General features: G+C 45.1%; 3 protein-coding genes across 3 annotated transcripts in view; 2 read left to right on the top strand and 1 right to left on the bottom strand.

Annotated features, from left to right (window-relative positions):
* Positions 1-1,060: 1,060 nt before the first annotated feature.
* plek2 (pleckstrin 2) lies at positions 1,061-6,238 on the top strand. Its single transcript, XM_064317089.1, has 9 exons — positions 1,061-1,269; positions 1,440-1,604; positions 2,448-2,626; positions 3,087-3,178; positions 3,691-3,878; positions 4,156-4,257; positions 4,362-4,445; positions 4,593-4,671; positions 4,815-6,238. Exons 1-9 carry the CDS (start codon positions 1,216-1,218, stop codon positions 4,940-4,942), a joined length of 1,071 nt encoding a protein of 356 aa, XP_064173159.1. The 5' UTR covers positions 1,061-1,215; the 3' UTR covers positions 4,943-6,238.
* Positions 6,239-8,241: 2,003 nt separating this feature from the next.
* Positions 8,242-12,342, bottom strand: si:ch211-10a23.2 (Galectin-related protein A-like). Its single transcript, XM_064316970.1, has 4 exons — positions 11,891-12,342; positions 11,242-11,330; positions 8,971-9,148; positions 8,242-8,705 (listed from the first exon to the last, which is right to left on the bottom strand). Exons 1-4 carry the CDS (start codon positions 12,065-12,067, stop codon positions 8,562-8,564), a joined length of 588 nt encoding a protein of 195 aa, XP_064173040.1. The 5' UTR covers positions 12,068-12,342; the 3' UTR covers positions 8,242-8,561.
* A 1,177-nt stretch (positions 12,343-13,519) lies between these two features.
* zfyve26 (zinc finger, FYVE domain containing 26) overlaps positions 13,520-20,909 on the top strand; it is a 33,919-nt gene continuing 26,529 nt past the window's right edge. Inside the window, 10 exon segments of the mRNA XM_064316840.1 lie at positions 13,520-13,854; positions 14,525-14,813; positions 14,981-15,056; positions 15,199-15,282; positions 15,646-16,150; positions 17,512-17,636; positions 18,742-18,906; positions 19,260-19,348; positions 19,909-20,060; positions 20,662-20,868. Of these exon segments, the coding sequence (XP_064172910.1) occupies positions 14,623-14,813; positions 14,981-15,056; positions 15,199-15,282; positions 15,646-16,150; positions 17,512-17,636; positions 18,742-18,906; positions 19,260-19,348; positions 19,909-20,060; positions 20,662-20,868 (1,594 nt within the window). The 5' untranslated portion in view covers positions 13,520-13,854; positions 14,525-14,622.

Below are 20,909 nucleotides of genomic sequence, written 5' to 3'. Positions count from 1 at the left end.
AAAATTAGGCAGATGGGTAGTGTTCCTCTTGTGTTTTCAGGCTAACTATTCCCACACAAAGAATCTGCTAGTTTGTTCTTGAGTTTCAGGGCACTGGATAAATCCATTCATGTGCAGATGCTTCACTCTGTATGTACAAATAACTCATGTAGATCGTTTGTGGGCCATGCATACCTAGAATAAGCAGGTAGTGTTTTCTCGACTCTAGCGCAAACGGTGTCCATTGGGTCAGAATGATATAACAACTAAATCATTGCCGATTTGTTCAATAGTCAGCTACTCCTTATATTACTAGCCTGTGTATTGCTGTTATCCAAATCCTAACGCCACAGTGCCCTCCAGCGTCCGGTATTGCATGTCGACACGATAAAGACAACAGTAATTTTTCTCTCTCTCGACCAGAAGATGGCAGCACCACAAGCAGCCCTCGACGGTGAATACCGAATACTGGCTATTATTTTACGGTTTCAACTGCTATTCTCTTCATAGAGCTTGCCCATTTATTCACACTTTTCTGTTTACATATTTTTATGATCATGAAAATTTGGACGGATGTAATTGAATTAAAAAAATATAGCCTATATTTTGGGTTAGTTGAAAAGATGAATACTTGACTGTGAGTTACCCTTTTCGCATGATGATTATCTCTTCTTAGTGCGAAATGAGCGTCCACTCCGGTGTAACTTTATGTGATCTGCAGGGCTAAAAAGCCTAATGCTTGAGATAGTAAAGCACGGACCTCTCGTCACATTAGGCTCTACCAATAAAACATGATAAATCAAAAATGAATGATCATCTATCACTCATTAGCCATGATTTAGACTTCTATTTTACAGTAAAACATATTACGTCATATGACCTAACTGTCAGACAAGAAATATTCTTATAGCTAATCATCTTATTCATGAATTTCGTTTCTAAGGTCAGATAGTTCAGCTTCCGGCGCTGCGTCAGGCTTTAACTAGAAATACAGACTAGTTTCTCTTCCGAATCAGTACATGCCTTTACCGAAGTGGTGCGTGATCTTGGCATATCGTGACAGCTTCGATAGCGCCCTGGGCGATACAGTTCAGTGGGCTCGACCATAGACCGTAACGAATAACTAGAAGGGCGTGTACTGTGAGGAAATTGGTGACGCCTGCAGGTGGGAATTTCACCTGGCCACAAATAACAGTCGACGTCGAGTTCGCAGATTAGAAGTGCTACTTTTACGTGATGGATAAACAGCAGAATAACCAAATCCTGAGAGAGGGCTTCCTAGTGAAGCGGGTAAGGTGGACATCCACAGTAAACAAGTTATTTAAAGTTACCATTGAGAGATTTTTTTAAAAACGCACTTCATGTGAGCGTTGATTAACGATGTACTCATTAAACCATGTGTGTTTTGGACGATTTCGAAAAAAAGTACGAACCACTGTTGCTGTATTCTCTCTCTAAAGGGTCATGTAGTTACCAACTGGAAGGCTCGCTGGTTTGTGTTGTACCCGGACAAGCTGCTTTACTACAAATATGAGGGGAGCAAGAAAGACTCCTGTCAGCGCGGGAAGATCCTTCTGGCAAATTGCGTCATCACCTGTCCCTATTTGGAATATGACAACCGACCGGTATGTTGACAGGGGGGCTTGTGTCCCTTTCTTATGGTTTACTGACTGAGTAAAAAAAATTGTGTAGGCCTGTCTGTCTGATAAATTGCCGTTGCACTGTTTTTAATGTATGGGTTACCTTATCAATATTTTAGTACAGGAATATTTCTTAATAGACTTGCTCTTTGCTGTAAAATATTAATACTTTGTAAAATATGGCGTGTCTGCGTTGTTCTGTCAGTGTATGGGCTGGAGTTGCTCCAGATGCCTTTGCGCTAGGGTGTGCCAGTGTCGTTCTGTTCAGACATATCACAGCCTGGGGTTATGCTTATTCCGATCTTAAAATTACAAATTGGCGCAATACGGAGCACATAACTCTGCACGCAGTTAGGTTTCCTCAAGTGCCATTTTGTAACACGATTTAACTTATTTCTTGAAACCTATGTCTGGATTTACGGAGATATCCCACCTGCCATTTCCATGTAAATAGCCCCACCTGTATGTACTGTGTTGGGCGGCTAACTTTTCTGGCACGTAACTTTTGGGTATCTGTGTTGCGCCTGACGGGGTCGAGACTGCGATGTGAGATTAGCCGGCCCTCATTCTGGGATTGTGCTTTTCTAATAAATGAACGGTCAGCAACTTCTGGGGAATGGTGAAAGGAGATGGAAAGTCCAGTCCAGTCGTAACCCTGGCCAAAACTCGCCAGAACCAATCCGATTACAGTAAACAATCTCCGTTTCCATAGGTACGGTACAAGAGGGCATCTGGGGGGGGGGGGGGCGGGGGGTTGAGAATGTTGCGCGTGTCTGTAATCATCAGTGACCAGAGACGGCTTTGCGTTCCGTGCGGAATGTTCCACAGCTGGTCATCAAGCTGCAGACGCAGCACGGGGTCGAGCACTTCCTGGAGGCCTGTTCGCGGGAGGAGCGGGACGAGTGGGCCGCGGACATCGCCGGCGCGGTGCAGAGACTCAAGGGGGAGAACAGTCAGAGTGCTCCGCCGGAACCCCGGCAGCTCCAGCTGCGCAACGTCAGCCTCAAGTGAGTACTCTTCGGTTTGAGCGCTCCCCTTCCCATCCATCCATCCATCCATCCATTGTCTATACCCGCTTATCCTGGGCAGGGTCGCGGTGGGGTGCTAGAGCCTACCCCAGCGTGCATTTGGCGAGAGGCGGGAATGGAGCCTGGACAGGCTGCCATTCTGTTGCAGGGCACAGAGTGCTGCCCTATGACACGCACGACTCAGCTCTGTACTCAGTGCATACTCTGCTTTGCAAAATGCTGCCTGTCAGTCTGAGGAACAGACAATGGCTGTGCTGCGTCAGTCTGCGTCAGCCACTGACTAGAGGCGTGGTACCCCCCCCCCCCCCCTTACCGTCTCCATCACCGCCCCTTTCCAGCGAACTCTGATTTGGATGCATTTATTGGTCTCTTATCTTGAGTTAGAGTGTGTGTGTGTGTGGGTGTGTGTGTGTGACCCAGCTCTTTGTGTGTGTCCCAGTCAGGTGGTAGACTCCATGTACAATGTTCACAACGGAATCAAGCTGACGGTCCACATGGAGCAGGGAAGCTCCTTCACCAACTGCTTTTCAGGTACGTCTCTCCACCTCTGTGTCCCTGCCGTAGAACCCCCCCCACCTCCTCACATCTCTCCACCTCTGTCTGTGACCCTGCTGAAGAACCCCCCCCCCCACGTCTCTCCACCTCTTAGAGGTGAATTTAGAGTTTAAGATGGCACTGTTATCATGATTTAACATTTTAAGACTTATAATCTTGGGGATCAACACTCCGTTGATGGTGATGGTAATTACATAGATGATTTTGATGGCGGTGGTAATTGATTGCGCTGAAGAAGATGATAGTCATGGTGTTGATGATTCTGACGATGGGATAATTACTATGGTGGTCGTCATGATTATTCTGAAGATGATTGTGGTAATGGCGATAATGATGTTGGTAACAATGAAGAAGATGATCATGGTGGTTATGGTGGTGATGGTGTTAACAATGATGATGATGATGGTGATGGTGATGATGATGGCGATGATGATGATGATGATGGTGATGGCGATGATGATGATGACGCAGTGCTGATTGGTGCGCAGGCTCCGCTGTGGTGGACTGGATGGTGTCCATGCAGTTGGCGATGACGCGGATGGAGGCCCTGACGCTGGCGTCGGCGCTGCTGGAGGAGGGCTTCGTGCGCCCCGTCGGCATGAAGAGCGTGGAGGCCATGCGGTGGGCGGGGCTCAGCGAGCAGTTCCTGGACGACTCCACGGCCCTCTACAGCTTCGTGAGTCTCCGTTCCTCCCCCTGCCCCCCCGAAATGTCAGAAGAGATGCATACGCTCTGGCGCAGTGGCTAGAGTCAAAAGACTGTTGAAACTAGCGCCCATGATATCATGCTCCACAAGTAATATATTTTTCTCACTCTGTCATAGTTCCCCCATGTTCTTCACTGTCTTCCTTATTTCTGTTCCAGGCCAGACATACAGTCATTCACTCATTTCATATATGCAGCACGTTCCATGCTTAAAGTGCTTAAGAAAATATTAAGTCTACCCCCTAAAGGCAGAGAATTTTAAGAAGAGGGGGAGTGTGAGGGCAGAGACGACCCTGGCCGCGGCGGAGCTGAGGGGGACCGTGGTGAAGAGGGGCTACCTGCTCAAACAGGTGAGTTCAAGCTCCACCCGTGCCACGCTGTGTTAAGGGTGTAAAAGTCCCCCCCCTTCACCCCCCTTCACTTTGAATGTGTTTTCCTGTTTTGCCGTCTCCAGGGACACAAGAGAAAGAACTGGAAGGTGCGACTGTTTGTGCTGCGCTCCGAGCCAGATTACCTGCACTACTACGATCCGACCAAGGTGAGGGAGTGCCTGCGCCGGGCGTGTCTCTTTAAACTCTCCTTCATCTCTGCGCAGCTCTGGCGAGCTTGTGAACTCCCCGCCTCTCTGCTCCGTGAGCTGTTTATGAGCTCACTTCCCGTCCTGACCTCACTTTTTTCTCCCCAGGATGACATCAGTCCCGCGGGCGGGTTCTCTCTGCGCGGCTGCCTGGTGTCGGGGCTGAACGACAACGGCGTTCCCTCAGGTGAGTCACACCTGTGGCTTGGGTGTGGTGCTGGAGGTGCTGGTTTAAGCCAGACCATGGCTTAAAGGTATAATTTTGTTTTCTCGAGAACAACAAATTTGTTGTTCATGCTGACGTGTTCCTGTCTCCCCCCCCCCCCACAGGGGTGAAGGGCAAAGTGCAGGGGAACCTGTTCAAGATCATCACCCAGGAGGATAAACACTACTTCATCCAGGCTCCCTCTCACCAGGAGAAGATTGACTGGATTGAGGCCATCAAACAGTGCACATAAGACAAGGCCTAAGGTGCAACACCGGCAAGAGGCTTTCGAGGGTGTGTGGATGGTGGGGGGGGGGTCCTACTATTGGACAAACCCAAAGGGGAGAGATTAGGGTTGTCCTGGCAACAGATAAATTCAGTGTCCAGCTCTCATTTTAGCCCAGAACAATTAATGTCCCGCCAACATTACAAGTGTATCTTCAAAGCTTCAGTGCTGCCCTAACATGGCTAGTGAGCGGGTGTGATTCTCTTCCAGGAGCAGGGCTGCCCAAACCCTGTTCCCTGAGATCCATCCTCCTGTAGGTTTTTATTTCAACCCTAATTCCGCACACCTGATTCTACTAATTAGCAGCTCAGCAAGATCTCTAGCTGTTGAATGAGGTGTGCTTTGTTATGGTTGGAGTGAAAATCTACAGGACGGTAGATCTAGATCTGTTCTAGAAGCATCTGTGTACCTTTTTGTGTATACTCGTAGCCTGTTGCTATCTTATTTTTGAACTTCCTGTCACACTGGTCAGACTGAGATCTTTAGGTCCTGAGTTATCGTTAAGGCTGCAGTGTACATTCTGTGAATGTGACTGATTCCGAACTGCTGTGATTAGACGGTCCTATGAAATATTTAATGTGAGGTATGTCTCCGGTTCCTTGCTCCAAAAAAAAAAAAAAGTCAAGAATTCCAATTTTGTGTGTGTGTGTCTGTAAAACGTGCTCCTAAATGTTTGTAAAAAAAAAAAAAAAAAAAAATTTTCCTCTGAAGTTCAGTTCATTTCAGCGCAATATTTGAAGAGACAGAAGGGAAACTGTTCAAGTGCAGACAGGCATCACTGTAGGACTCGGTGGTGAAGCTAGACAAGGACCAGTCCAGACGTGCTCCTCTGCAGTTAGGGCCCATTTTAAAGGGGATCCACGTGAACGCAGGTCGGGTGATCCGCCTCACCACCATGACATCAACACCATCTGGTGAGTGAGAGATTACTCAATCTCTGATCTTTCTCCTGGTCCTAAAGCCACAAGCAAGGGGTCGTTCATCAGGGAAACCCTTGTCCTAGTCCGTAAACACAAAACCATCCTGGCCAATATCGCAAGTGAAACATTGCAGAATCTGTAACTTGGAAAAAAACAAATCCTCCAAACATTTATACAGTTTACTACTTTCACTTTTCTTGGTTACTTACAACAACAAAACTTTTGTTACTGTATTTTCTTTTTAAAAAGCACCTTATATATATATGATGTTTTTGAAACATTGCTTTGTTTTATATTGATGTGTTCTGCCAGTGTGTTTTAAATAAAAGTGCGTTTAAAAGATTTTGACATGACATCATTTTACACGCATCTTATCCTTATAAAGCGTAAAAAAAACAGAAGTACATCCACCTGAGTTATGTGCACAACAGTGCCAGACCTTACAAAACAACATTCCCAGACCAGCAAGTGTACAGTATATGTAACGTAAGTCCTAAATATTAGTTACCTATGCTAACCTGGCACCATACTACAGACTGAATACATGCATATGACATTCATACTAAGCCATAGAACAGTAAACCTATTCAGAAAATGCCACAACGACCTGAATTAATTTCATAACATGTGAGCCCAAGGGGGTGGGGATGTGAGGGAAGAGGTGGGTCTGTAGCCAGCATTGGACAGCCATGTTTCTGCACTATGTAGGGGGCCAACACTGGGGGGCCAACACAGATAGACATTTCATAGACGGCCTCAGCTGACTTTGTGAACCCACCTTACCATACACGTACAGCACGTGCACACACACACACACACACACACGCGTGCGCGGACACACTCACCACTCACCCTCTCAGTGTCTTGTAAAGACACGACAAGGTATTACATCTTAACAAGTACTCATGTTTATGCCAGGCTCTGACAAGAAAGCACATGCAGGACTTGGGCATACGCAGAAGATTCTGAAACAGGTCTTTCCAAAAATGAACGCATTGTTGCTGGAGCCTGAGACCGTTACTAGGGTTGCTCTGCCAAAGGAGAGGGGGTTAGCTGACAACACTGCAGGGCAGGCAAAACCGAACCAAGCACCACAATCAGCCAGACGTCTAATATTTGCAATGTATTTAATGCTTCAAAATTGGTATTAAACACAGTCATTTGTTTTGAGCATATTCACTAAGGATAAATAGTGGTATCAACGTAGTTTCATAATGAAAATGGATGTTTTTGTTTTTTTTAAACACATGGTGCATTGTTACATTGATCAGGGGGGGGGGGGGGGTTGTTCAAGCACCGGTGGTACAAAGAAGCCATTTCTTAATGTCTGATTATTACTTTTACTCTCTGCTATGATTATTGTGCCTTGCACGTTTTTCCTTGTTTTCAGTTTTTCATTGTCTATATTTCTGGTTGATTGTGACATCACAATAAGGTGCCTACACCACTAGTAACATTTTAATGATGTCACAATGACCACATTATACTGTGGCTGCAGTATTCCAATCATTCGTTCAACACTATTCTAATTACATTCTATACATATTCCAATTGCCATTCTAATATAATCATAACAAAATTTTAACCACATTCTAATGATGTTCAAATCTCCAATCTAGAATGTTTTTACATTCTAGTTATATTCTTAACAAATTCTAATCACTAGTCTATTAACACTACTCACATTCTATCTATATTTATTGCAACATAAAACATAAAAAACAATAGAGTGCTTATGCACAAACAATACATTCATCAGGAAACTTACTACGTTTTAAAAACAGTTCATTTCCAGATTCATTCTTTCATAATTTCAAGGTTTTTCCACATAGCACCTCATGTACTATATACTTCAAAACGTCATAAACATTCACAATTAAAAGGCAGAAAATACCCTATTATTCCAATAGATAGTTAACGCAATGGTCTAAAATTTACCAAATTAAGGACTTGTTCTTACATGTTGCTGAAAAAGTATCAGCATTTTTTTAACGAATCTTTTTTGAGTGAATTAAAAACATCATACAAAAAGCATCCTAAATTAACACAGTAAATGAGTAACATACAGTACTATTTGTTTTTCTTTTTTGCTTATTGGAAACTATATTAAATTAAATTGACATATTGCTGGAAGTCCATACAGTGATTTATGGACAAAACAGATTTTTGTTGACGGTTTTTTTTTCTGATGGAAGTGCTTTCATCCACCCGCACATACTTTGAATCTGTTATCACACACAAAACAGGATCTGGCAAATGTATTAACTTGATGTCCTTAACTTGGTTCTTGTGTTAATGCAAGAAAGAGGTGTGAACCAAAATTCACTGTATCAGGGACTCAGTTGATGAGTTTAGAGTAATTTATCCATGGATCTTCTACTCCACATGGCAGTCAGCAAGAGCAATTTATACTTCTGGGTCTTAGGATTACAAATCCACTAAAGAAGGCACATTTCACATAGTGAGACTGTGAGCTGGATCAGCCCTAAGCAACCAAAGTGCATAAACAGGAAGTGATGTCAAAGAAGAAGATCATCCTGAATTGTTTTCCACCGGATCAGTTAATGTTTCTCTGTCACTTCTGCTCTCCTTGTTTATGCTAATGTTACAGGAGTCCTCTCTCCCTCTTTTGTCTCTTGCGCCCCGCCCCCTCCACACCACGGTCTTCAGGCCACCTTTGTCAGCTGCAGGTCACCATAGATATGCAGGGCGGTGAGAGATGCAAGCTGGGTAACTCGGTGAGTGAAACCACACAAGGGCTGACCGTCGACCAAGATCCGAAACTGCTGGTGCTCGCATACTATCTCCATCTGAGAGAGAGAGAGAGAGAGAGAGAGGGAGGGAGGGAGGGAGAGAGAGAGAGGGAGAGAGAGAGAGAGAGAGAGAGAGAGAGAGAGAGAGAGAGAGAGAGAGCTAATTTATATATCATCTTATCTTGTCAATGCTATATGTACACTTGATGAGCACAAACTGGCTAGCCAGCAAGACGCAGTGTTAAAAATGCAGATATCATACATTATAACTTCACCCTTGATGAGCCACAGGCAAATTTTGGGTGAATGTAGGGGTGCTTACCTTGAAGGGCTCCCCGGCAGCGAAGGGGAAGTAGGAAAGGGCGTTCTCCGAGGCACCCCACTTTCCCCCCAGACGGGCATTACGCAGGACGGCTCGGTCCTGGAAGCTGACCGCCACCTGCAGGCCCACATCGCTGTCTGCATCGTCCTCGGGATGGCAGACCACAGCCACCACCATGCTGGGGGAACACAAGAGAGGTACGGGACGTCTGAAGGGTTGCAGGGACAGGAGAGAGGTACGGGACGTCTGAAGGGTTGCAGGGACAGGAGAGAGGTACGGGACGTCTGAAGGGTTGCAGGGACAGGAGAGAGGCACGGGAATTCTGAAGGGTTGCAGGGACAGGAGAGGGGTACAGGATTTCTGAAGGGTGCAGGTGGCCGAGAAGCCAAATCACAAATGATCATTTTTGTGAACTAAGTTAACAAACGTTATTGTAACATTAATGTTGTGCTTTTCAGTCAATGATGCTGATTTGTGATGTTTCAATGGTCACATGTGCCTAATGTGAACTGTGTCGTAATCTTCACCTGAGTTATGAAAAACAAAAAAATCACTTGCACTTTTTTTTTTAAAACCACGTCCCATCGTTGTTCTTGTGAAGCACACACAAGCATAAATTATCCTGCTTTCTCTGCCAGCTGCCATTCCTTTGCAACAAACAGCAGGCACAAGCATGATCAGGATCCAAAGCCATACTGTTGACTGCAGGACTATGACCAGGGTTACAATTACAGTGGGGCCAGGGGGAGCTCACCCTCCCACCCCCAAAAGAAACCTGAGCTCCCCTAAAAAACACCTGAACCCCCCTGGCCCACGATCACAACCCACCCACCCACCCCCTCCGTGATCTAGCAGACCCCCCTGAAAGCCAAAGTGCAATTTGAACCCTGACTATGACTACTGGACCATTTAACCTGTCCTACCTACAACTGTCTAATGATGAAAGACAGTTTTTGAGGCACCATTTTAGACAAGGGGTCTTGTAAACATAGATCACAAGGATGTGTTGATAGAAATCTCAAACCTAAGCTCTTATGTTTCATCTCAGATATACTCATCTATACTGAGGTTGCACGTTCATCCTGAGGTCTACTCTCTTCTGAGACCAAACAGGGAAAATCCTTTTGTTCACATTTTACTGACTTTGGCCCAGTCTATGTGCATGCAGTCAGACATCCAAACACCTTCAGCAATGCAACACTGACACCTACAGGCTGGTAATGTCCCCATCTACTCATCCTCTCTAACATCACTGAATTGCAACACAGTATGCAATGTAAGAACCCAGAAGCTCCATAGCAAAGTGCAGACATTTCTAACCTACTGTAATTTTGTAAAGGTATTTAAACATATAATCAGCATACGCATATCAAAATCAAAAACAATTTATCTGAATGAATGAGAATTTATTTTGGCTCATTTAATGAAAAGCAATATGTCCCATTACAAATTTAGCTATCTGTATCTCATACTGTATAACTGTTGTGTGTATGATACTATTCCCACATGCACGCACACGCGCGCGCACGCACACACACACGCACAAAATATGCACTAGTCTTCCACAGAAACAAAATGTTTTCTTTATTCCTACTATGGGAAAGTGGCGAGACACAAAATTCCCCCTCATCTCTAAAACCCCTTTCACATAGCTGTGTTTGTTTATATTTATAAAATAAACGCCCTGTTTAGTGCTCCTAATGATCTGATTATGATAACATCGCATAGTTGCCAGAAATAGGCCATGGGATTTGTAATTTTTCCCACATTTACGGTTTCTAATAGTTCAGTGGGAAATTTCGTGCGCGGCTTCTTCTTAACACGCCGTGAAAGGCTAGTGTAAGGTCTATTGTTTCCCCAAATATCGCACACGAAAATAAATGCACTGAAAGTATCTCAACAACCTCTGAGAATGTCGGCTATTGCTTGTATCAGCGCAGCGATTCTTAGTATGTTATATGTTATATGGCTACCCGCGGTCCTTTCACTGTGATATATTGGGTTGCGGTGTCTCACTCCTTCAACAGGGCGTCGGTGTTCACTACGCAGGGATCCCTCGACTTGATCATGAACTAGACACGCCTCATGGAGCCCCACAATCCCCACATTGTGTTTCAGTGCCTGCCGACTTCCAGCTGCCAACACGGTCCATACGCTTAGCAAACCCAGTCTGCTACTAGAAAACGACATGATCAGCCCGAGGTACTCTGTACAATCTGCAACCTTATACTCGATATACATAGTTTATAATTCACAGATGGGTCTACTCACCTCTTTGGTTGCTGCTTGACAATACCCATGACGACCAGTCTCATGGACGGTCTAAGCCCACCTTTGATTTCACCGATATACATTTCCTCCTGGTAGCAATAGCGTTCACATGAAGCGGTAATATTTAAAAAAGAAAGAAAAAAAAAAACATTTACACTTATATAAATATGTATAGACTTGTCACAGTCGTGTACATCATTAGCAGAGACTACTTTAGACTAAGCATGAATAATACATAGACAATGTAGGCCTATTGCATTTGATTGAGAATGTGTAATTTTATTCCTTCATTTTTGTCATCGTTGTGCGTGGGAAATTGTAAATTGTTTTCTATCTTATATGGTAACGGAAGACTTGCAAACGAAACTACCTTATTCGTTTTTTAAAAATTTATTTATTTTTTACATTACAACAGTTCTGTGTGGTGTACTTCACGTTATTACTTTATAAACCATTGCATAGTAGTCTAACATTTAACATTAACATATTTTCCAATGGCATGGGTTCCATCAGCATAATTCTACATACATGATGCTCACGAGGAAAATCCAGCATTTAATAAAATGGAAATAAAAGACCAAGGCTGACCATTTCTAGTTAGATGTAAGAAGCTCCTCGGTCCCACAAGCTCCTAATAAACATCACTTACGTTTTTAATCTTGTCAATTTCTGCCATCTTCCTCTGGTCCGCGGTTACTGCCGGTGTAAAACGTCGGGATAGAGTTTCTGTGCAACGGTGACAATGACAGTCATACAAAAAAAACCCTTTATCATCATTATACACAAGCGGAGAGGGCAGACAGAGGCTCCGCCCCAATCGCTGCATGGCAGCTTGTAGCCATGGAAACAGGACACGCTGCGCTGCAGCACCTTTTTATTTTTAGTTAGCATTTAAACTACTGGGTTCAATGCGTGATGAGCAATATCGGCATTACGGTACGTCATAGAAAAGTGTGGAATTTCTGAATAATGTGCAGATAAATAAAGTAGCCTATAGCCTAATTTCGAAGATGCATGTTGGAGTCGCGGTGCAAGACCACGCCTCACAAGACGAAGAAGTCCCAATAGGTGTCAGCAGGTGTGTGCACCACAAAGCCAGCTCCTCGTGGAAGAATAGAACCGAAGGTACAGCCTTCTTTGTCAAATTGACTCGCATGAAGTGCACTGCCCACAGTCCAAGTAAATATTAAGTAAGTATCATCTCCCCCCCCCAAAAAATATATATATTGTGTAGCATTTACTAATGTAGTAAATCACAATAATTATACTTGGCCTAATTCTCCAGAGACCAGGCTATTCCCAGAGTGAACAGATATTCCTGTGTAAACCCGGTGAAAGGTAGACACAGCCCCGCCCCCTCACTTGAGCACCCTCCCCATATTAAGCTTAGGCTCTGTTATAATACAGTACGTTGGGACGTATAGAAATTGCGAGCTTGCTGCATGTTATACTGCCAAATAATATATATCTGTCACAGAAATAAAAGAAAGAAATAGTGCTGGAGGTCTAACGCTCACTTCTGATTGACAGCTGATTTTGTGCTGTGGTTGTTAGTCCCTTTGTCTAAAATTATTTTATGCACTATAATAACTCCGTTTTTATGAGTAATGAAGGTTGTTTACGAAACCAAATTTCAATTTCATGGCCAAAATAAACTCTAAACTTCTAAATCAACGTGACTACAAGTCACATGACTGCATGGCATGCTAAACAGGATATGCAAGAAACAGGCTGGCGAATTGCTGATGTGGTCATGTGGACAAAGTATTCTAAATGAGATTTGTGCCATCAATTACAACCAAAATAAATTAAGTACATTAAAATATGAAGGCTTAATTAGCAGTTAGGATATTCAATAGGCTACCATTCATGAACAAACTGTACAACTAAAAAGTGGTGCTTGCCTCATTTGTCTTAATGTCAGCCAAATCAAATTAAAACACGTTTTGAATTAAGCTATAAAAGAAACGATAAAAAAACTAAATAAAACAAAGCATATAAAGGGAGCGTTTATTTCAACTGATAAAATTTATTATGAAGCTTATTAAATTTAGGCATATCGTATGAGAATGTAATCTATTTTTCGCGAAATTTTAGAAAAAGCCAAGCTTTTCAAATTCAACGGTACATTAAAAAGGTTGTGATCATAAGGTGAACTGTGGATGGGGGACGCTTGTGTTCTAAGCAGCTCAACCGGCCAACTGCTGTAATTTATAAGAAAAGCCCAGCTCGCTTCATTGGGAAAGCCCATTGTTTTGGCCACAATGCAGACACACATGCGCAGTAAAGGCTTTTTCTGTTTACTTCCTGGGATTCAATTCCTTCGACCTCCGTAGAGCGTAAAATCTTTGGCTATAAAGCTCTTTATCGACAGTTTGACTGATATAGTCCCGATCGCTGAATTTTTTATGAAGCAGTGTCTGGTGTAGTGCGACCCTTGACCTATGGTATGTAAATTATTCTCAATCAGCTGATGCTGTCATATGACCACTCCGGCATGGCCACCATAGATGAACAGTTCGGAAGCAAAACCTAAGAGCAGAACTGGCGAGAAACAGGCAAGCGGAGCAGTTTAATGAGGTTTTGACACTCGGAAGCGCGCTGGAGGGAACTGTAAGTCGCTTGGCAGTGTGCTATAATTAGCACACTTTCAAGAACCTGAATTTACTCAAATTTGTGTTTGGAAAATTGTTTCTTAGATTAGCTGGGCGGGCTACCTATAGCTAGCGTGATAAGTCTTGGTTCTTTCTTGGTTATAGAATCAGCGAGCAAAATAATGTTGTTTTACAGCAAGTTAACTTTTCTCCACATTTAAAGAACGGACCTTCGACAAAATTTGTATTTTGTTGCATTTATGTCTTAGTTTTTTTAGCCAAGTAATACAAAGTATTACAAAGTAATATCCAAAGCCACCTGAACATTAATTTATCTCAGTTTTTCACATTGATGTCTTACGTATGTCACGATGGACAACGAGCTGTCAGTATACGTAGACCATATATAAAATAGTTAGATAAGTGCTTGCTGTAACGTTCAAATTTCAACGTCGCTAACTGGACTTTAGTCCGTAGCAGAGAGATGTGTGTTCTTGTTGTGTTTTTCTGTTGTCTTATTCAACGTTCAGATCATCACAAGCTAGGGCTGCGTTCGGCTTGTATTTTGAACTGCACATTTTTACGTAGTCCGACCGTGTCTTTGTTTTGGCGGAAATCTCGCCCATACAGTGAGTTCTCCTCCGTCTGTTTTTTCTGCGCTGAACATAGTCTTTGCTTTCTTTTCTTAGATGTAGTATGTTGGTCGTTGGTTCCACCTCTGTGCTCTGTAGTCAAGGGGTCGCACCCTCCGCAGCATCCAGCGATCGGGGGTGGTGAGGCCTGAGTCATGCATCCATTCGGTCGCGAGGAAGAGAGCTCTCTGCAGCAGCTCTTCGGTTTCTTCACACAATGCGCGCGGCGCGGGGAGTGGGAGTTGGCTCGCGCCTGTGTGCCTCAGCTGAGGGAGGCCGCGGGCGGGCCCTCAGAGCGTCTACAAGACATACTGAGGGCCCTGGTCACCTGTCCATACCCGCTCAGGTGAGCGAGAGTGTCTAATTTGTTTTGGTTTCACAATCAAACCACTGTTAGCAAGCGATGTTTGAAGCAAGTTTAGAGATGTGGTTCATGCCCATTATGCTGAAAGACGCCATGGAATGTGGAGAAGGCAGTTTTCACTTTTTAAGTGACCGTGCTAATTTGCTTAGGTGGGAAACAGTGGGCAGCCCTCACAGACTGGCCTGGTTCTGGCTGCAGGTCTTGGAAAGATGGTCTGAGGAGCAGGTAGGCTGCAAACTGTAACCTCTCGCTATGCTTTTCCCATATCTAATTTCTGAGGCAGATCACGCATCTCTTTCTGATCGTGTGTCTGTGCATTTCACGCTCATGATCGTCCCTGACGCCCAACCTGTGTGCTGGTCTGCAGGTTGCTGTATCGGTCCGCAGAGAGCTGGAGTTCCTGCTGGTTCTGGAGGAGCTTGGTGATGAGGTCCCAGAAACAGTGCTCCAGGTTTTCTTTTCATTTCATTTTTCATTTTTCTTCTGATGTAAGACTCGTGGTTGTGATTAAAACAAGAAAGAAGTGCTCCTTGGAGACTAATTCAATGACTAATTCAATTGGTGACATTGTGTGTGTGTGTGTGTGTGTGTGTGTGTGGGTGGGGGAAAGCTCATTCTTCAGAGCAAATATCAGCACCTACGTGCTCATTTCCAATCTTCCCCTTTGTGGCCACTGGCTGATTTTAAATGACAGAGTGCATCATGATCACCTGATATTGATTTTTGGAAAGCACCCCGCAGGCTGAGATCTCGGTTATGCCTGGCGTCACGGGTGTGGCCAGTCTCTGAGAGAGTGGCTCTCTCTCCTCTGCAGGAGCTGCACCGGGCTTTCCTGGACTCCGAGTCGGAGGGGAGGGGGTCGCCGGGGGCAACGGCGGGGCTCAGCGCCGCGGCGGAGTCCTGTCTCCGGGCCACGCTGGAGGCGGGGCGGCCGCGACTCGCCCAGGCCCTCGCCGGCTTCCTGCAGGGCCGCGGGGGCGCCGCCGGCGACCCGGAGAGGGGCCCCGCCCTGCAGGGCGCCCTCACCGAATTCCTGCTGGAGCGGGTGGCCCGGCTGGGGCCGGGGCCGGAGCACGACGAGGGGGCGGAGCAGCTGTGCTGCGCGCTGGCCGTGACGCCCTGGGACCCCGAGCGCACGGGGGGGTGGAGCCTGGCCCTGTGCGAGGCCCTGTGGAGCGCTGGGGGGCGTGGCCTGCGGGAGGAGAGGGTGCTGAGCTCCTTGCTCCGCCCCGGGGACCACGCCCTCCTCGGCCTCTACTGCTCCACTGCCCTGCGGCTACAGAGGGACCAGCTGCTGAGGGACACCTCCTCCACACAGGGTAGGGAACCTACCTCCTCCCCTATTACTTCCCATTCACTGGTACTTTATTACTGTCAAAATGGCGGAGGCCTCTGGTGCTTCGCAAGTGACACGGAGGTATAAACCATACAGAAGGAGTGAGGAGACTGTGTTGGGTGAAACAAGTATGCCTCGTGTTTATTATTAGCAGCTGCCTGGCAACCTCGCTGTTAACACGCTATACTAAGGGATGTAATTTAAAACTTGGTTAATGCAAAGGAATACTGTGCCCTTTGAGACGGTGTGTTGCCACATGCACTCACAGATTAACACGTTCACTCTGCATTACCAGTAGGGGTTAAACCAGGAATGCATGCTGTGTTGCTGATAGGCTGGTGGGTATGCGGGTTTTTGCTCAAACCAGTTATTCTGGGTAATTTTCAAAATGGCTGTATGCAGCTGCGCTCCTTCTCTCTCGTCCGATTCGGACCACGGTGAAGCATTTTCGCAAAGAGTGCATGAGCAGTGTGCAGCCTCAGCGTTGGTCTTTGACTTTAACAAAAGCATCAGATAAAATAACCGATTGGGATACTGAAATAATTTAGAGCGGATATTGGCATGAAATCCTGAAACAGAGAAACCCTGAGGTACAGTTAATTGGGTTATTTTATTTGTAACAATGAGTGAACCCCTTCATCCCATCGGTCTGGTTTGGTTGTTTGTGGAGTACCATATTGACTCAATAAGCCTCATTCACAAAACATGAGCAGGATCACATTTGATCGTAAACTGTGCGTAAGAACATTTCGACATTCATCATTTTTCTCTTATCTTTATTTGTTCATGGCTGTTTCCTTATGGTAATCGCATGAAGAAGATTACGCATAAAATTTACAAACAGTCAGCATTCGTCATCTCACAACCCATGAGATGCGCTCAAAAAACAAGGTCTACACGTGTCATGAATCCCGCATTGGTTTTTCGTAGGAACACTTTTAAGAACAAAAGTGAGAATAATTTTACGAGCGGTCTTGTGAGCGAGGCCTGTCGACTGCACGTGGAACGTGTCTTTGTGTGAAAGATCTTTGCTGCTGCAGTAGCAGCACTCACACACATTCTCTAGCACTTCTGCTTCTGTGGTCGCCCTCATTTCATCTGGTCACTTTTCAGGAAGTGTACATGTGACAGCTCGGGTCTTCAGATTTTGCATGTGCAGCTGTTATTCTTCGGGTCACATACATAAGTGCTTACTGTGCTGTGGTGGCGATTAATCATTTCAATGGGGACATGGAGATAGATGTCGTTGTAAGTGGCACTGGCATATTTACTGTGATGTGCTTTCTTCTGAATGAACACACCCTCTATCCTCTATCCCCCCCCCCCAAACCCCCCCTCCTCCAGTGGACATACCTGAGGCCGAGAGGCTGATGCTGGGGCTGTGTTGTCATGGTGACCGCGAATCAGCGTGGAAAGCCATCTATTTTGAAAGTCTGAGCAGTGGCAAGCACTTCTTGGAGCTGGTTCTGGTATGTCCATCTGTCTAGCTGCCTGCCTGTCAGTACTGGCTTTGGTCATTTGGTATTATTGTCGATACATTTCGTGCTCCCTTGTATCACCATTTTCTTCAGTGTGTTTTTTTTTTTTCCATGGTTTTGTTTGCCATTGTTTGTGGATGCACTTGCCTGAAAAAAAAGCTGAAGTGGAAATAAATCTTCTTCTCAGTTCCCTTTTGCTGTTACCTCAGGTGCTGAGGTTGATTTAGCGGGTCCTGAACTTCAGACATTCGTGTGTTTGAAAGTCTCTGCTGTGTGTTTGAAAGTCTCTGCTGTGTGTTTGAAAGTCTCTCTGCTGTGTGTTTGAAAGTCTCTGCTGTGTGTTTGAAAGTCTCTCTGCTGTGTGTTTGAAAGTCTCTGTACCGTGTGTTTGAAAGTCTCTGTACCGTGTGTTTGAAAGTCTCTGCTGTGTGTTTGAAAGTCTCTCTGCCGTGTGTTTGAAAGTCTCTGTGCCGTGTGTTTGAAAGTCTCTGTTCCATGTGTTTGAAAGTCTCTGCTGTGTGTTTGAAAGTCTCTGCTGTGTGTTTGAAAGTCTCTGCTGTGTGTTTGAAAGTCTCTGCTGTGTGTTTGAAAGTCTCTGTGCTGTGTGTTTGAAAGTCTCTGTGCCGTGTTTGAAAGTCTCTGTTCCATGTGTTTGAAAGTCTCTGTGCTGTGTGTTTGAAAGTCTCTGTACCGTGTGTTTGAAAGTCTCTGTTCCATGTGTTTGAAAGTCTCTGCTGTGTGTTTGAAAGTCTCTGTGTGTTGTTTGAAAGTCTCTGTGAGTGTGTTTGAAAGTCTCTGTCGTGTGTTTGAAAGTCTCTGTGCCCGTGTGTGAAGCTCTGTTCATGTGTTTGAAAGTCTCTGCTGTGTGTTTGAAAGTCTCTGCTGTGTGTTTGAAAGTCTCTGCTGTGTGTTTGAAAGTCTCTGTTCCATGTGTTTGAAAGTCTCTGTGCTGTGTGTTTGAAAGTCTCTGTTCCATGTGTTTGAAAGTCTCTGCTGTGTGTTTGAAAGTCTCTGTACCGTGTGTTTGAAAGTCTCTGCTGTGTGTTTGAAAGTCTCTGCTGTGTGTTTGAAAGTCTCTGTGGTGTCTGCTTCTCAGGTGACGGCTCTGGACCTGGTGAGGAAGGAGGAGTTTGGCAGGTTGGAGTGTCTGCTGAGGGGGGAGTTTCGCCCCCTGTCCCGCCTCCTGCTGCTGCTGGGCTGGACTCAGTGTCAGAGCATGAGCTCGGCCCAAACACTGCTGCACACCTTGCACCACAGCCAGGTGAGTTAGTGCACCACAGCCAGGTGAGGTAATGCAGCACAGCCAGGTGAGTTAATGCAGCACAGCCAGGTGATTTCACTGTAAATAAATGTCCAGTGAATGAAAACTTTTTAGGAGATATTTAGGGGTTTCAGAGAAATATATTAACAAATGGTGGACATGGAAACTCTACAAATGAAACAAATCAAAACAGAATCAGCCAGTGATTCAATTAATTTTCAAAGAGGATATAAGTGTATCCTCATGTACTTGTGCTGGGTGCATGTCTCCTAATTCATCCACTGTTGCTCTGTTGTTCCCCCAGGTGTCTGTCCCTGATCTGTCTCTAACCTCACTGCCCCCTGTGTCCCCAGGCTCTGGCCAATGACGCAGTCCTGAAGGAGTTTGCTGATGGCGTGTCTTCCCAGCTTGGAGTGCTGGAGTGGTGTGCCAAGAACAACCCGTGAGCAGAACCGGCCTGTCTCTCTGTTCTGCCATTGATCTCCACTGTATACCAAATTACGCGTTCTCACACCAAGCTTGTGCTGTTTTTGTGTGTATACATGGTGTGTGTGTGTATCTGTATCTGTATGTCTGTATGTGTGTACCTGTGTGTGTGTGTGTGTGTGTGTATGTGTATGTATGTGTGTACTGGTGTGTGTGTATCTGTATGTGTGTATGTATGTATGTGTGTGTGTATGTGTGTGTGTGTATCTGTATATCTGTATGTGTGTATATATGTGTGTGTGTATTTGTGTATCTGTGTGTGTGTATCTGTATGTATGTATGTGTGTATGTGTGTGTGTGTATCTGTATGTATGTATGTGTGTGTGTATGTGTGTGTGTGTATCTGTATGTATGTATGTATGTATGTGTGTATCTGTGTGTGTGTGTATCTGTATGTATGTATGTATGTGTGTATCTGTGTGTTTTGTGTATTGTTGTGTGTGTATCTGTATGTATGTATGTGTGTGTGTATGTGTGTGTGTATATCTGTATGTGTGTATATGTGTGTGAGTTTAGGGGGATCCTGAATGAGGCCCTGTTGGGGCAGCTGCACACTCTGGACAGTCACTCTGCTCTCTACATCCTGCACTGCCTCACCCCCCTGGCTCAGCTGGACGAGCAGCAGGTCCTGGGCCTGCTGCAGGGGCTGCCCCACCCCCCCGGATCCGGTCAGACACCTGGACTTTCACTCTGCCTGTCTTTTTTTATCCGCTGTGCTGTGTGTGCGTTTGTGTGTCTCTTTCCCTCCAATTCTGATGTCATTGAGTGTCTGTGTGGTTTCTCCTTTTCACGTCACTTTAATGCTTTGAAGAGCGGGTTTTCTTTGGAATGATTTTTCACATGTCTGAGTCTGTGTTCTAGAGCTCCATTGCTTTCAGTGACCAATAGTGATTATTACATCAGCATTAGAACGCTCAGTTAAGAACGCTGTACTCACATTTGTGCTCAGGGGTATGATCACAAATACGTGATTAGAATCCACTCTTCAAAGGGTTAAATCCATGTGCTGTTGGAAATACGTATCAGTATTGCCTTTATCTCCTGTATTTGTGTTAGACTGGCCTACTTCTTACAACCTACAGTATTTTAACTTCTTAGTTTAACTGCCACTTTCCTTATTTAAATTTTTATTTTTTTTTATTTTATTTGGAAATGTCTTTGAACAGCATGTATGAATAGCACATAAAAAAAAAAATTAATAAATAAAGTTTATTTTTGTTATATGACTTCCCTTATCTCAGAGTGATGAGCTGTTTGTCTCCTCTGTAGGGGATCCTGACCTTGTGGACGAGCCCAACCTGTCCGTTGGGAGGAACGTGGTCCTCTTCCAGGGGCTCTGTGCCATGAAGTACGCCCTGTACGCCCTGTGTGTCAACGCCCACAAGTACTCGGGCTGCAGGGACTGCGGGGTCGCCGAAGAGCCCCACCAGGCCGAGGCGGGCGTGCGGAGAGACTCTGACTCCACCCTCTCACAGGGTACTGCGGCGACACGTCTGGGCCCTTTCTCTGCATTGAAA

The sequence above is a fragment of the Anguilla rostrata genome, chromosome 1, assembly GCF_018555375.3.
Source record: "Anguilla rostrata isolate EN2019 chromosome 1, ASM1855537v3, whole genome shotgun sequence".
NCBI lineage: Eukaryota > Metazoa > Chordata > Actinopteri > Anguilliformes > Anguillidae > Anguilla > Anguilla rostrata.
Note: the sequence above shows the minus strand (reverse complement) of the source record. Positions and strands in the feature narration are given on the sequence as shown.